At 57.6% G+C, this 14,429-nt stretch overlaps 2 protein-coding genes and 2 non-coding genes across 5 annotated transcripts; all 4 read left to right on the top strand.

The window, feature by feature from the left end:
* The first annotated feature begins 839 nt into the window (after positions 1-839).
* Positions 840-9,723, top strand: PTGES3 (prostaglandin E synthase 3). Of its 2 annotated transcripts, none has more exons than XM_064474610.1 (8): positions 840-1,089; positions 6,235-6,348; positions 6,511-6,580; positions 6,850-6,948; positions 7,167-7,256; positions 7,745-7,807; positions 8,273-8,297; positions 8,836-9,723. In XM_064474610.1, coding segments are annotated over exons 1-8 (483 nt in total). In that variant the 5' UTR covers positions 840-1,087; the 3' UTR covers positions 8,856-9,723. The 2 variants fall into 2 exon arrangements, with proteins under 2 accessions (XP_064330680.1, XP_064330679.1); XM_064474609.1 differs by lacking the exon at positions 840-1,089 and adding an exon at positions 1,252-1,617.
* Positions 9,724-10,140: 417 nt separating this feature from the next.
* ATP5F1B (ATP synthase F1 subunit beta) lies at positions 10,141-13,652 on the top strand. The gene is made up of 10 exons (XM_064474608.1): positions 10,141-10,312; positions 10,759-10,941; positions 11,277-11,451; positions 11,670-11,791; positions 12,065-12,249; positions 12,342-12,500; positions 12,633-12,755; positions 12,836-13,048; positions 13,138-13,339; positions 13,456-13,652. Exons 1-10 carry the CDS (start codon positions 10,171-10,173, stop codon positions 13,551-13,553), a joined length of 1,602 nt encoding a protein of 533 aa, XP_064330678.1. The 5' UTR covers positions 10,141-10,170; the 3' UTR covers positions 13,554-13,652.
* On the top strand, positions 10,984-11,056 carry LOC135317947 (small nucleolar RNA SNORD59). Its single transcript, XR_010376507.1, has one exon. It is a non-coding gene; the product is annotated as a small nucleolar RNA SNORD59 (small nucleolar RNA).
* LOC135317946 (small nucleolar RNA SNORD59) lies at positions 11,919-11,992 on the top strand. Its single transcript, XR_010376506.1, has one exon. It is a non-coding gene; the product is annotated as a small nucleolar RNA SNORD59 (small nucleolar RNA).
* Positions 13,653-14,429: the final 777 nt, after the last annotated feature.

The raw sequence follows: 14,429 nt of genomic DNA on the forward strand, positions 1-14,429 counted from the left end.
GCTTGGTGCAGGGTTGAGTTTTCATTGGGACCACGTTCAATTCTCCCGTGCTGTTTCCTGACTGCCCACGTGAGCAGGACATCGCCTTTGATGTGGCCCAGGGTTTTACGATCCGGTTGCTCAGCTGGTGGGCAGGCACTTGCGTTCCCAAATGCTCTTTGCGATAAGCTGAGAAGCCTTTGGCAGGAATCACTGTGTCTCCCAGGCACAGCCACCTCTTTTTTTTTGGCAAAACATGTGCTCTGGGGAAGGCCCAGCACCAGCATCTCTGCAGCGGCGCCGGGGGCTCGCGGCCGGTATGGCGGCATAGCGCCGGCACCGGACAAAGGCTGCCCCAGCCCAGGCCAGGCTCTGCCCTGCCGGGCAGCGTGTGCTTCCACACGGTGGGGAATGGGCCCAAAGTCCGCCGGTGCCGGCAGCTCTGAGCGGGCCCGGGAGGGTATAAACGATTCCTGAGGTGGGAGTCGTCCCAGGCTGGAGGTGGGCTCTGCCGGGCACCGGCTCGGGGGGTGCAGCCGGGGCCCTGCGGCCCACGGGGCCGAGGCCGGGGCCGGGAGCAGGCCCCGGGATGGGGCCCGTGCGAGGCCATGCCCCGGGAAGAACCGCCCGGTACCCGCCGCAGGGCCCAGGCCCAGGCGCGGGGAGGCCGCGCCGTCGCCACGGCAACCGGCGGCCCCGCCCCGGGGCGGGAGACGGCAGCGCGCCTGCGCGGCGAGAAGCTGCTAGAAGGGAGGAGGGAGCGGGCGCGCGCGCGGGCGGGCGGGGCGCGGGCGGCGCCTGCGCCGGCGGGCCGGGCGGCGCCGCGCGCCAGAGGCAGCGAGTGGTGGTCCGCGCATGCGCAGCGGCGGCGGCGGGAGGCGGCGCGGCGGGTATTTTGCTGCGTCACCAGCGCTGGGCGCCGCCGCTCCCGAGCGCGCGGGGCATTGTGGGAGCGAGGCCGCCCCGAGCCCGCCGCCACTGCCGCCGACCGGAGCCACGGCCCTGCCTTGCCCCGCACCGACCCACCGACCGCCCGTGCCGCCCCCCGCAGCCGGACCCGGAGCCGGGCCCCCTCCAGGAGTGCCAGCCGGAGCCGCCGCCATTCGCCATGTGAGGCCCGGGGGCGGCGCGGCCCGGCCCGGCCCGGGCCCCGCCGGCGGATGCTGTCCCGGGAGCGGGAGGCGGGAGGCGGGCCGGGGGTGGGGGGGGAGTGGCGCGAAGCGGGGCGCGGGGTCCCATGGGCGCCGGCCTGCCTGGTGACCTTGGTCTCCCGCCGCCGCCGACCGGGGGGGACTTTGGGCGGCCGGGCGCTCGCCCCGGCGGGGCCCGCCCTGCTTGCCGCCCGTCCTGGTGGGTCCGGGCGGGGGGAGCGCTTGTGGCGGCCGAAATCGCGTCGGGTTTTGCCCGTTTCCCGCCCCGAGCCGGCGGGAGCGGGGCTCCGGTCCCGGCCTCGCGCCGCGGGTCCCGGGAGCGCGGAATGAATGGGGCCGAGGTGGGGCCGCCCGGCCCCGGCCCTCGCGGATCGGGCCGAGCCTATGGCCGGGGGCGGCCGAGGCCGGGGTGCCGAGCCGTGCTCGGTACTTCGCGCCGCGCCGGCGCCCGACAAACGGCAGTGGCTGAAACCGCGAGAAATCCCCGGTAAGTGATCTGTTCCGCCACCCACGCTGCGCGGAGCCGCGAGCCATGCGTTAATCTGGTCATAAGCTTTCGCCTCTCGGCGTAAAGCATTAAAAATAGCGAAAAGGCGCTTCTCTGAAACACGTGCAAGTGCGGGAGCCCTGCTTGGGAAACTTCCCTGCCGCCGGGGCGGGCGCCCCGGGTGCCATCCCGGCCCCGGAGGAGGGGAGCTGCCGGCGGAAGGGCAGAGGAGCCGAGCGCTGGAGCTCTCCTCTGAGCGCGCTCGCCCGGCCTCCGGTGTATCCCGAGTGGAAAGCTGCGCTCCGAAGTGCCCTGGCGCTACGGGAGCGCTCGTGCTGTGCTGGGGAGTCCTAATTAGCTGGCGTCATTGTAATTCTATTGAGGCTGCTTCAGTGACCCAAAACCGGCAAACGCTATTCATAACAGAGCTCCAGTCGACTTGAATGTTCCCTAGCAATGCAAATGAAAGAGGAGCCGAACTTTGTGGCGTGTGCAGCGTGATGCTTTTTAAGAGTGAAATCTGGCCGCTAAGGAAGAGGTGCGCTGCCCCTGGCGCCGACTGCAGCGTCGCCCACCGACAGTCCGGCTTTCCACGTGTTAGGCGTAAATGGCTGCAGGTGGAGGCACATCTCTGAGGGTTTGGTTTGTCAGAAAGGTTGATCTGCCACAGGGACCGAGGAAAGCGTTACCACTTGGTGAAACACCAATGTGAGCAGTTGCTTTTTGCCACCTTGTCCCCAGTGAGGCATTTACTTCAGCGCAGCTGTTTGGAAACTGAATTGCGGGGCTGCTTCATCTTAGTGTGACTGAAAGTGAGAAGGATGTAATAAAGTTGAAGTTTTTAGTTTAATGTGTGTAGAATATATCATCTTGAAACTACAGTGATAACTGCTTCCACTCAAAATTCTCTGTAGTCTGAAACTAGTTTCTTTAATTGAAGAAAAAAAAAAAAAGCTTTTCTGGGGTATATAAATGAAACCAAAGCTAATTATGTAAAACAGATTTCTTACTGCTGTCTGGGGGTGAAAATCTTGTTCAGCAGACAACTTTTGCAGTGTCTTCAACCTGTAGGAACTGTCAGGATATCTTCCAGGAAACAAAGGCGAGCTTCCAATGGGTGCAGTCTACGGTGTGGAGGAGGAAGCATGAGGACAGGTTTGAAAACTCCTTGAGTCGCACCAAGCCACCAGCAGAAGCTGCTTTTACGCCTGTGGTTCGGCAGGAGACCCGGGCACCCGCGCCAGAGCTGTGGTTCCTGGCGTTGCGGGCAGCCCACCGCAGAGACCCTGCGGGCTGGATGGAGCAGAGGTCTCTTGAGTGAAGCTGAGCCTCCACATCGCCCCTCAGCAGGAAACTGCTGCTGTGAAGCTTCTAGAACCTGTTCTACAATACTGTTGTCACGGTTGTCTTCGGAATGTGATGACTAGAAGAGGCAGTCAAATGCAGATGCGTGGTGGCCGTGTCTGTTTAGGAAGCCACCAAAACATGTGGGTGGCAGCAAATGTAGATCTGACAGAAAAAATCCTTGCTGAATGGGGAACAGGGTGACTTGTTCCCTGGGCTGTATGCTGCTCTAAGTCTGCTATGGTTTATTGCTACACCCTGTGTAGCGTATCTGAATTAATATCTCTTTCAAAGAAATCTAAATCCCATTAGGACATGGGGGTGATACAGAACCAAGGCGTACACTGAGGTTGACACACGGCTGAGGTCCTCTGGGATTAGTTTGGTTGAGCAAGAAGGGGGAAGCGCTAGGCTCTCCGTGTAACAAGTGACTGTGCTTATAAGTCCTGGCAGAGTTTCTCAGCTCCTGTAAGAAAATAGAAAATTTTCTGTGGGTGTAGGGGAACTATCTCAAGTGCACAGAGCACGTGCACGCTTCACCATTGGCTTCCACGTGTGTGGTTGCCTCCTAGGAATCTCCGTGTAGGCAGGCAATGCAAATTAGCTGTGACTTTCTTCTCATCCGTAACTTTAGTTACTGGTTCCAACGTATCCTGTGTTTCTGGTTGGAATGGTAAGTCCTGACTAAAGCACTTCAGATGGCCAAGGGAAGTCTTCTCTCCTCCCTCTGGGAAGGGGAGAGATTTTAAAAACAGATAAGAGTGAGAGGCAACTCCAGCATAGCTTTAATTAGAGTAGGCAAGATTAGGGTGGTAAGTACTAAATATCTGGGGAGGCAGCATATATTTAGTGTTGGGAACATGAATTATGTTGTAGTAAGTTTTCTTTGGTCTCTTCACTCCTCCCTGTAGCTCAGATGCATATGAGGTTTCCTCCAGCTCTAGGACAGATCAGAAAGATATTTGGAAGTGCTGTGAACAGGCTATTGGTGCTTCAAAACCCCTGATCTTGGCAAAGATACCGAGGTCATGGCCAAACCAAAGCTACGAGACCGAGGAATGCGTGCAGCTCCCTGGGAAGGCCGGAGATATCTCCATTGACATTGAAAATGTTCGCAAAGAAGTGTTAATGTTATTCAGCAGGAGCCCCTGCATCATCATGAGGAGGGACACTGAGATTTCTGTTCTGATAACTGTGTTTGAGTGATGTACAAAGTTCCACATAGTGGGATTTTTTTGTCTTCCAGCAGCGTGAGAAATGGCCTCTGCGCAGCACCCAAACGGAGAGGGAACAGAGCAGGCTGTTTCTCATACTCTTGTTTTTTCTTTTCTTTCCCCCTCTGAGAGTCTTTCATTCCCTATTAGAAGAAGAAACTTGTGTCCAATAAGGAATTAAAAATACCACAGTAAGAAAATTGCTGCTCTGCTATTGTACTTTACCTGGATAAGTCGATGCCTTAGTATTTCCTAAAAATGCTGCTAAAAGGGGAAGTGTTAGATTTTTCACCCAGTGGAACGGTATCTTGCTTGAAACTAAAGGTTGCGTTCAGAAACCACCTGTTTTTTAAGCTCAGAAGTTAAATGCTCTGTTACTGGCCTCTGATCAGATGTTTTCTGCACTTAAAATGGGTGCTAATGCTGGAGGGGCAGCCGTGGCCGCTTCTGCCGCTGTACCAGCCTTGCCTTGAGCTGGCACCAGTGTTGGTACAGTGGAATTGCAGGTACTTGTAGCACTGACAGAGCTTGCATCTGGGTGTCAACCAGACCCGGCCTGGGTCCTGATAACAGTTCATCCCACAGACACACAGGCAGTTGTGGTGGGAGCACAGGACAGGAGCAAGCCGTGGGGCGAGGGAGCGGGCTTTCTCTGGGGGGTGGTGCAGCACCCAGTAAGTAACTTTACTAAATGCGTCACAGTTTATCAAGAATTGAACTGGTGGTTGATCAGGTGAGTCAAAATCTGTTCTGAAAGCTTAGCAATGGTCACCTTAATAAATGTTCTGAAAAGTTAATTACTCTCTTGTCAGGTTATTCTGCTGTAATGCTTCGAGTGCAATACAGAGCCCAAACATCCGCTTCTTGGTGTGTGAGGTGGAAGCTGCTCTGTCATGAACAGATAGCAACCCTGGCTTTCTTCGTGTCCTTGTGTGCTTTAGGTTCCTGTAGTTAGTGTAGTTGCAATAAATATCGGGGTGACAGTTTGGCTTGGAACATTTAACTTCAGTCTGACTCACAGGTAGGTCTTAGGTCTTTGCTGCAGGAGCATTAGCTGTGAAATCCCAGTTTTGATCTCTCACCTCTGGAAAATAGCTGAAGTGTGAGAAGCGCCCGTGGTCTCCTGTGCCTTAGCAACAGCAGCCAGCACTGGGTGGCTGTTTGTTTTCTCCTGGAATGCAGGCGCGCAGTTGTGGGCTTGGCCTGAGTTGCCAGGAGAAAACTGAAAGCGGTGGGGAGGCTGAGGCGTGCTGAGCTGGGGTCGCTTTCACCAGGCGATCGAGTATGGCTGTGCTTGGATGTTGCAGGTGAGCCCTCACTGTACAAATGCAAAGGCACAAGAGGTGGTCAGGAGTCCGGCAGTGTTTGCTGGTGCCCTGGACGGGCTGTTGCTTGTTGTGGTGTTTGTGGAAAGCCAGAAGGATACCAGAGAGCGTGAGAATTTACTGTGTGTGCAGAAGGTTGTAGCAGGAAGTCAGAACAGCAATTCGTGATTCTTCAGCTCTCGTACCTGTGCTGACTTCAGCGGGGTCTTTCTTGTAGCAAATTTGTTGAATGGTTCATTTCCTAATAGTACCTGTGTCCAAAAAAGCAGGCTTTTCAGCGGCTGAGCTTTGGGGCTTTAACTCTTTGGGTGGCAAAAAGCACAATTAAGTCTGCCCACAGCTGTTAGAGGTGACTGAAATTTTGCCATCACCTGTAGTAGCTCATCTTTAAAAGTTTGTCAGAATCTTGATTTGCTGCTCATTTGGGTCTTGTAGGTTTCGATAGCTTCTTCAAGGAACATAAGCGTGATCTTTTTTGGAGCGTTATATGCTGAATGCATGGTATCGCTTTATTCTTCGTATCTCTTTTTCAGCCTTAAGCACCTTGTAAGTGTTGTTAATAATAAGCTAGTAATGCAGCTTTTAAGAACGGGAAGTAACTGCTCTAGCTGTGTATCAGGAGAAATGCAAGGAAAACCAATGTTAAAGTCTGCTGGCAGCATGGAAGGCTGAGTTTTCAATATTGATGAAAGATATGAAACTTAACTTGAACTTCTTATATGGTCTGTTCACAGGCAGCCTGCTTCTGCAAAGTGGTACGACCGAAGGGACTACGTCTTTATTGAATTTTGTGTTGAAGACAGTAAAGATGTTAATGTAAATTTTGAAAAATCCAAACTTACATTCAGGTAAGTGCCTTTTGGCTTCATGAAGGCCCAAGGTGGGGGGGGGGATACCTAGAGGCTGCGCTGGTACTGATGAGATGATGCTTTTCTTAACTAAATTCTGTTAATAAAGTGTATTTGTTTAAGTTGTTCCCTGCTAAACATGAGTTTTGTTTCTCTTAACAGTTGTCTTGGAGGAAGTGATAACTTTAAACATTTAAATGAAATTGACCTTTTTAATAATATTGATCCAAATGTAAGTATCCTCTTGACTCTCACTGTGTTCTTAGTGCTGTACCCTGAGAAATAGCATCTGTTCTTTAGGCTACATCCAGTATTATGGGAAAATTGTTCCTTAGACTGTAAGAGCATGCTTAAACTCAGATCTGTGAAAAGATCTCTGGATGGTATTTTTCAGGACAAAGAACAAGTTGATAGCTTAAATACAAATGTGTCTGATATAAGCAGTTCCTGGTGAAGTCTGTGATGATTATACTAACAGATACTTGCTCTTATCTTTTTCAGGAATCAAAGCATAAAAGAACAGACAGATCTATCTTGTGTTGTTTACGAAAAGGAGAATCTGGTCAGGCATGGCCGAGGTTAACAAAAGAGAGGGCAAAGGTGGGTTTGGGTTCCTTGATGGCCGGGGCAGTAGTGCCTGTTGCCTCCCCTGGTTTTTAATTTTATTTAATATTTGGGTCATGTTTAAATTACGTAGCAGTTAATGGGTCACTTACCGTGCTTCTGCTCAGAATGGCAGTTCTCATTAACCTTCCTTTTCTGAACATAACAGCTTGTTACCTGCTTGTCCTTAAATAACTTACTGTGTTGATGTGCAGCTCAACTGGCTCAGTGTGGACTTCAACAACTGGAAAGACTGGGAAGATGATTCAGATGAAGACATGTCCAATTTTGATCGCTTTTCTGAGGTATGGGAAGATGAGTACCCGGGGCTTCCTTCTGGGCTGTGCGTGGCAAGCAGGGACTGACAGCTCAGCTGTAGGAAGAGTAGTCTTCCTCGGCCTTCCTCCCAGTGCTTCCCTGGCCGCTGGTCTCAGTGCGGGCTCTGCTGGTTTGCTGAGGCACAGCCGTTGCCAGCTCTAACCCGTGCTGCGGACTGCTGGCGTGGCAGCGAGGTGATGAGTTTGTGCTTGCTATCAAATGCAGAATGAATGTGAGTCCTGTGGTAGATGCCAGCACTAACCAGGTGCACTAGTTGCTTTGCAAGGCAATTACTTTAAATTTTTTTGCATGCTCACCTTGCCATTGCTGCATAGGTGCAGCTGATTTGTCAAAACAGCTGGTGGCTGTTGGTTATAACAGCTTTAAGCTATTTTTAGACATTTACAGTTGTCCCCTAGTTCACGTAGAGGAGTTGGCTTCACCCTATAATGTGGCTATTATCTCCCTGGAACAGATGATGAACAACATGGGCGGAGATGACGACGTAGACTTGCCAGAAGTAGATGGGGCAGATGATGTAAGTACTTTGTTTGCAGTAAATACACACGGGGCTGGCGCAGCACCCTGTGCGTTCATTGCCGCTTGCTGAAGTCACACTTGCATTCCCTCTTCAGCCCTGTTAAAAGGTTAAACTGCATCAAACCCTGTCTGGACAAGTGATGTCATCTGGCAAAAGTCACCTTCCTCCCCTCCAGCAGCGGTGCTGAGGGCGGTGGTGTCGACGCTTGCGGTGCCCAGACCGCTTTGTGTCACCTACCTCTGTGGTGACTGCTGGTTATTATGGGTCTGCAGGCTCTGGCCAGCAAGGCCAAACTAAGCGTGTCCTGTGGAACCTGGAGTTCCTCCAAATACACGCTCTGATGGAGGGCACGCTTGCCACTAGATGTTGGGAACAGCAGCTCATTCACTGGGTTAGTGGTGGTAGAGGGAAAAGTGCCTTCAAGTGCAGTCTGCTCCAGTTAATGTTTCTTCTTCTTTCCAGGACTCACCAGACAGTGATGACGAAAGTAAGTTGACGTTCTCGCTGGTTTCTGCGCACCGTGCAGCGGTGCAAGCGCTTGCTGAACGCTCCTAGTTGAGCAAGAGCCTTGAGCAGAGCCAGCAGATGTTCTGTCCTGTCAGCCTTGCTAAATCCTGGCTGCGAGCTAATGCCCGCGCCTTGCCTGAGCAGTGTGAGATGATATAATGTAGTGAAAGCCTTTCCACACCAGCATGAAATACCAGTTTGACCTTCCCAGCCAGCTGTAGCCCTGGGGAGGCCTTGGCTTTAGGAGCAGCAGGCACGTGCGCAGGCCCTCGGAGTACGTGGTGCTGGCCCTGCTTGGGAAGCTTTGGTGTTTGCGGCAGTGGCTGTGCACAAATCTTCCTTGTGAAGAGCCAGCTCCGCGCTTAGGGGTTGAGGGTCCGACCTTGAACTGCCCTGTGCCCTCCTTGGCTGGGGGACGGATCTTGCTTGTGTCCCTTGTGATAAGATGGGACTCCTGGTAGCTTTTGTTAAAAGCCAAACCACAACCCACCCACTAATGCTGCTTTTATTCTCTCTAGAAATGCCGGATCTGGAGTAAGGAAAACTGTCGTCTTCAGGGTTTGGGGAAAGAACTTCATCACAACATTTCATAATTGAGATAAGAATTCCTGAGTTGATAGCCCTAAAGGGAGATCCTGCATCCTTTAACCCATTTTCAGTCCATTTTAAATGGCTTCACTGATGGTAGGTGTGTACCATTGCACGGGGCGGTCTTAAGCCACGAGAGGCAATAACGTTATGCATGAACCGTTTTCCAGACTTCCAAAAAAAAAACAAAACAAAAAAAACCAACCCAATTGAGGTATAGGCATTTGGCACAGAACAGTTGCAATAAAGTTTATGGAGCCTCCTTGCCTCGTAGCAGATGTAATTACAAAGGGAGAATCCTGAATTTACACCAAGTGGTAAATGAGCAATTTTTTTTCCCCCCTCTGCGGCCTGAAATTGTACATTTGTACCGGGAACAAAACCGGCTGAACCGAGGCTGCTGTCATTGGCTCACAAACCCCAGCAGGTGATGCGCAGTACTTCTGTGGTGTCTTCAGGTCTGTTCTGCTAAAAGTTTGTATTGAAAAGGAAACAAATTCTTCCTCATTCGGTGTTTAATCACAAGTTGTGTGCCCAGGCGTGCCCCCGACCCGGCGCAGGTGGCTGGAGCCTGTCCCCTGCTACCCTCTGACCCTACAGCTTTACATCCCGCCCGGGGGGCCGGTGGCTGTACGTTGTTGCTTGTTGATCTGTACGTTTAGACCAAATCGTATTTGCACTGTGGGTATGGAAGTGAGCGACAGACCCTTGGGCGCGTGCGGGTGGCTTCTAACCGGGCTGAAAAACCTCAATTTATGTTCAGAGCAGCGGGGATTTTTTTAATGTCTACATTCTTTCTAATAAACTGTTGAAGACTCCCTGGCTCTCTGTCTGCTGGGGCCGCGTCGGGGTGGGCTTCTCGCCGCGGGTCGGGGGGCGGTGCTGGGGCGCCGGGAGGGGACACGCGGTGGGGGGGGGGGGGCAGGCGGTGCGGCCCGGGCCAGCGGTCACGGCGCCCGCCCCAAGGACAAGCGCAGGCACGTGCACAGCTACTTCCTGCGCCCTTCCGTGGTCTGGCCCGCCCCTTCCTGCCAATCCTGCCCTATCAACTCGCGGCCTTACTTGACGGATAGACCTGGATCCCAATCGTCAGGAGGAGGAAAGCGAGCGCCGTGGCAGATGTAGCCAATGGGAGAATAAATGCGGACGTTGCGGCTGAGCGCGGCGCCCAATGGGCGCCCGCGGCGGCCGTTGACGCGCGCCGCGGGCCCGCCCTGCGGGGGCTGTGTGGGGCGGGCGGGACGCGGGGCTCAGTCGGCGCCGCCATGTTGGGGCTTGCGGGTCGCTGCTCGGCCGCCGCCGCCGCCGCCGCCCGGCCGCTGCTGCGCCGCGGGGCTGGGCCGGGCCGCGACCTCCTGCCGCTGCTCCTCAGCCGCGGGGCCGGCCCGGCCGCCGCCGTCGGGGCGCGTGAGTGCAGGGCGGCCGCGGGGTCACCTTGGGGCCTGCGCGGGCGGGGGGCACCGGGACCGCGTCGGGGCCCCGGTGTCGGTGCCGGGCGGGACGGGGTGTGCAATACGGTCAGGGCGAGGGGAGGGGCCGTGAAACCGGGGCGGGGGGGGGGGGGGCAGCGGCCTGCGGGGGAGCAGCGAGGGAGGGCTGCTGGGGGTCCCGAGTGCACCGAGGAGGGAGTGCTGGGGGTCCTGGGCAGACCGAGGGATGCTGGGGGTCCCGGGGGCACCAAGGGGGTAACGGGGGGTCCTGGGTGCACAGAGGGGGGGCGCAGGGATCTCGGGCACATGCCGGGGGAGCCAGGGCGCGCAGGGGAGCCCTAGCTCTGCACCCCCGAGGCACGTGGGTGCCCAGAGCTGCCCTTTTCCTGGCTGACCTTGATTTGTCCCTCTCCTGCCCCCCAGGACGAGACTATGCAGCCCAAGCAGCCCCCGCCGCCAAGGCCGGCTCGACCACTGGCCGAATTGTGGCCGTCATCGGTGCGGTGGTGGACGTGCAGTTCGATGAGGGGCTGCCCCCCATCCTCAACGCCCTTGAGGTGCAGGGCAGGGAGACACGGCTGGTGCTGGAGGTGGCTCAGCACCTGGGTGAGCATCTGCCGCAGAAGGGCTGCAGAGGGTGGGAGGGGTCCTCCCGTGATGATGTCTTGATGACTTTCGTTCTCCTGAGCTTGCTGAAGCCACGGATTTCAATCTGAGGAGGAGGAAAATGGCTCCTGGAGGGCTCTGCCCTGTTGGGCTGCAGTTTTATTGTGGCCTGGGCTTAGTTTCTCTCTGTGCTGTTTTGTCCCTGGGTCCTGCTGCTCTTCTTGGTCTTCCTCCCAGCAGACTGTTCCCTTGGCAGGGCCTGGGGAAGCCACCAGCAGCTGTCCCCAGGGTCAACTCGAGGGCACTGCTGTGATGCTGTCTTTGCGCCTTGGCAGGGGAGAACACCGTGCGCACAATCGCCATGGATGGGACAGAAGGCCTGGTGAGAGGACAGAAGGTGCTGGACTCCGGCGCGCCCATCCGCATCCCTGTCGGCCCCGAGACCCTGGGCAGGATCATGAACGTCATCGGGGAACCCATTGATGAGAGGGGCCCCATCACGACAAAACAGTGAGTGAAGCCCTGGGCCCGGAGACGAGCATCGTGCAGGGTTTGGAGGTGGGGGCACGGGTTCTGCAGTAGCAGACAAACATGCGAACAGGGATGCAGCGCATCCCTGCTGCACGGCTGCTGTCCTGGGTTGTGAGCAGGGACCGCACTCGCACGGCCTCCTGCCGGCCCCCTGGCCGCAGGGCTTGGTTCAGCTGCTCAGCCACCTTTTGCTGCAGGTTTGCTGCTATCCATGCCGAAGCCCCCGAGTTCGTGGAGATGAGCGTTGAACAGGAGATCCTTGTGACAGGGATCAAGGTGGTGGACCTGCTGGCTCCCTACGCCAAGGGTGGCAAGATCGGTACGTTGCCCCCAGAAGAACTGGGGGTGTCTGGGGAGGGGGGCACCCTGCCAGCCCTACTGAGCAGTCCCTGGGGGCTCACACTGTGCACCGCCAAGGCTCAGGACTGATCCCTGTGCAGTAGTTTCCTTCGCTGATGAGTAACTATTTGACTTTCGTTCTTCTGAGCTTGCTGAAGCCACACTTATTGATCTGAGGAGGAAAGGGGTGAAGGGAGACAGCGGGGGTAGCCAGATCAGCTTGGGGTAGAGCGGGATTCCCATTCCCTCCCAGGTTTGTTTGGAGGTGCTGGCGTTGGCAAGACGGTGCTGATCATGGAGCTGATCAACAACGTGGCGAAAGCCCACGGTGGTTATTCAGTGTTCGCTGGCGTGGGGGAGCGAACCCGCGAGGGCAACGACTTGTACCACGAGATGATCGAGTCTGGAGTCATCAACCTGAAAGATGCCACTTCCAAGGTGTGCCGCATCTTCTGAGGGGGCTGGGTGGGACAGCGCTGAGGGCGCAGCGGCAGAGCAGCGCTGCACCGACACCGGGGTCCTGCCCGCAGGTCGCCCTGGTCTACGGGCAGATGAACGAGCCCCCGGGCGCTCGTGCCAGAGTGGCTCTGACGGGGTTGACGGTGGCCGAATACTTCAGGGACCAGGAGGGTCAGGACGTGCTGCTTTTCATCGACAACATCTTCCGCTTCACCCAGGCTGGCTCAGAGGTCTGTGCTTGGCACAGGGGTGCTGGTGTGCTGGCTTCTGGCACGGAGCATGCTGGTGGCTGGGCTGTGCTCTATAGGGGACACCCAGCCCCCACCTTACGTGGGCCTCTCATGCGCTCTGTTCTCTCCTAGGTGTCTGCCCTGCTGGGGAGAATCCCCTCTGCTGTGGGCTACCAGCCCACGCTGGCCACCGACATGGGCACCATGCAGGAGAGGATCACCACCACGCGCAAGGGCTCCATCACTTCGGTGCAGGTGAGGGCAGGGCCGACCCCGCCGTGCCGGGGAAGCTGCGGCGCCCGCCTCGGGCCCACCGTCCCCTCCCGCCTCCCCAGGCCATCTATGTGCCGGCCGACGACTTGACTGACCCTGCCCCCGCCACCACCTTCGCCCACTTGGACGCCACCACGGTGCTGTCCCGCGCCATCGCCGAGCTGGGCATCTACCCAGCCGTGGACCCGCTGGACTCCACCTCCCGCATCATGGACCCCAACATCGTGGGCCCTGAGCACTATGATGTGGCCCGAGGCGTGCAGAAGATCCTGCAGGTGAGGGGGCTAGGGCTGACCCCCCACGGGGATGCGGTATGGGGCACAAAGCCCAGTGCTGGCCGATCACCCCCCGTCTCTCCCCCCAGGACTACAAGTCCCTGCAGGACATCATCGCCATCCTGGGCATGGACGAGCTCTCTGAAGAGGACAAGCTGACAGTGGCCCGGGCTCGCAAGATCCAGCGCTTCTTGTCGCAGCCCTTCCAGGTGGCCGAGGTCTTCACTGGCCACATGGGCAAGCTGGTGCCGCTGAAGGAGACCATCAAGGGCTTCAAACAGATCCTGGCAGGTGAGATGGTGTCCAGGGGGGCCCCAGGCCAGGCATGGGGGGAGCTGGGGGTCCAGGGGAGCCTGGGCTGGGCTCGGCACCCTGCACCCCCCCGCTGAGGTGACCTCTCCCCTCAGGTGAATACGACCACCTCCCAGAGCAGGCCTTCTACATGGTGGGGCCCATCGAGGAGGCAGTGGCCAAGGCGGAGAAGTTGGCCGAAGAGCACGCGTGAGGAGTGTCTCTGCACCCCCCAGCCCCCCGCTGCCCCCCAGCTCCACCCGGGGCCTGATCTCCAGTATTTAACATTTCCAATAAAACATCGGTGAAAACACCTGGGGGCCCGGTGTGCTGCAGCTGCCAGTCCGGGTGGGGGGGAGGGGGGCTTGTGACAGCCCCCTTCCTGCAGGGCTGGGTAGGCCTGGGGCCCCCCCAGCCCCCCATGGGTCTCCCCTCTGCTGGAGGCGGGGGGTGGCAGCAGGGTGGGCACAACAAGGGGCTGCACTGGAGAGCCTGGGCTCAACTACCACCAGCAGTGCGGGGCCCCTCGGCCCTGGGGGGTCCCTGGGAGTGGGGAGGGATCCCCCCATGCTGGGGCAGGGGCTGGTTATGGAGGTGGCGGGGGGGCGGCAGATGCTGGTCCCGTTGTCTGGCCCTGGCCACCACCCCAAACCCCCCCCCCCGTTCTGGCTCCACCATTTTGCAGCACAAAGAGCAGCCGTGGCCCTGCCAGCTGTGGCTTTGTCCGCGGGGTCCCGGGGGGCCGTGCCGGCCCGGCCCTCCCCGCCGCGGGGCTCCAGCACCGGCCCCGGCCGTGCCCCGCCCCGGGGGCACCTGAGACACACCACCACCTCCGCTGCCGCGGGGCTGGGCCGAGCCCCTCCACCGGGGGCTACCCGGTGGGGTGGGGAGCGGAAGGTCCCGGGAGTCCCGCGGGGGTGTCTCCACAAGGGCTGCAGCCGCGGGGTGGGGGGAGGGGGGGCGTGGAGCGGCCCCGTTGCGGGGGTCCCCCCAGCCGCGCCCCCGACCCCCGCCGCGAAGGGCCGCGGTCCCTTTAAATGGCGGCGCGTCCCGTGCGGCGGAGGGGGCGGCGGCGGCGCTGACATCACGC

Source organism: Phalacrocorax carbo, chromosome 27 (assembly GCF_963921805.1).
Source record: "Phalacrocorax carbo chromosome 27, bPhaCar2.1, whole genome shotgun sequence".
Taxonomy (NCBI): Eukaryota; Metazoa; Chordata; class Aves; order Suliformes; family Phalacrocoracidae; genus Phalacrocorax; species Phalacrocorax carbo.

Coding starts and splice junctions, on each gene's coding strand:
- PTGES3 (XM_064474609.1), top strand. CDS start 1,457: ATGAATGGGGCCGAGGTGGGGCCGCCCGGCCCCGGCCCTCGCGGATCG. Junction 6,949..7,166: donor TAACAAAAGAGAGGGCAAAG/GTGGGTTTGGGT, acceptor GTTGATGTGCAG/CTCAACTGGCTCAGTGTGGA. Junction 7,257..7,744: donor ATTTTGATCGCTTTTCTGAG/GTATGGGAAGAT, acceptor TCCCTGGAACAG/ATGATGAACAACATGGGCGG.
- ATP5F1B (XM_064474608.1), top strand. CDS start 10,171: ATGTTGGGGCTTGCGGGTCGCTGCTCGGCCGCCGCCGCCGCCGCCGCC. Junction 12,250..12,341: donor TGAAAGATGCCACTTCCAAG/GTGTGCCGCATC, acceptor TCCTGCCCGCAG/GTCGCCCTGGTCTACGGGCA. Junction 12,501..12,632: donor TCACCCAGGCTGGCTCAGAG/GTCTGTGCTTGG, acceptor GTTCTCTCCTAG/GTGTCTGCCCTGCTGGGGAG.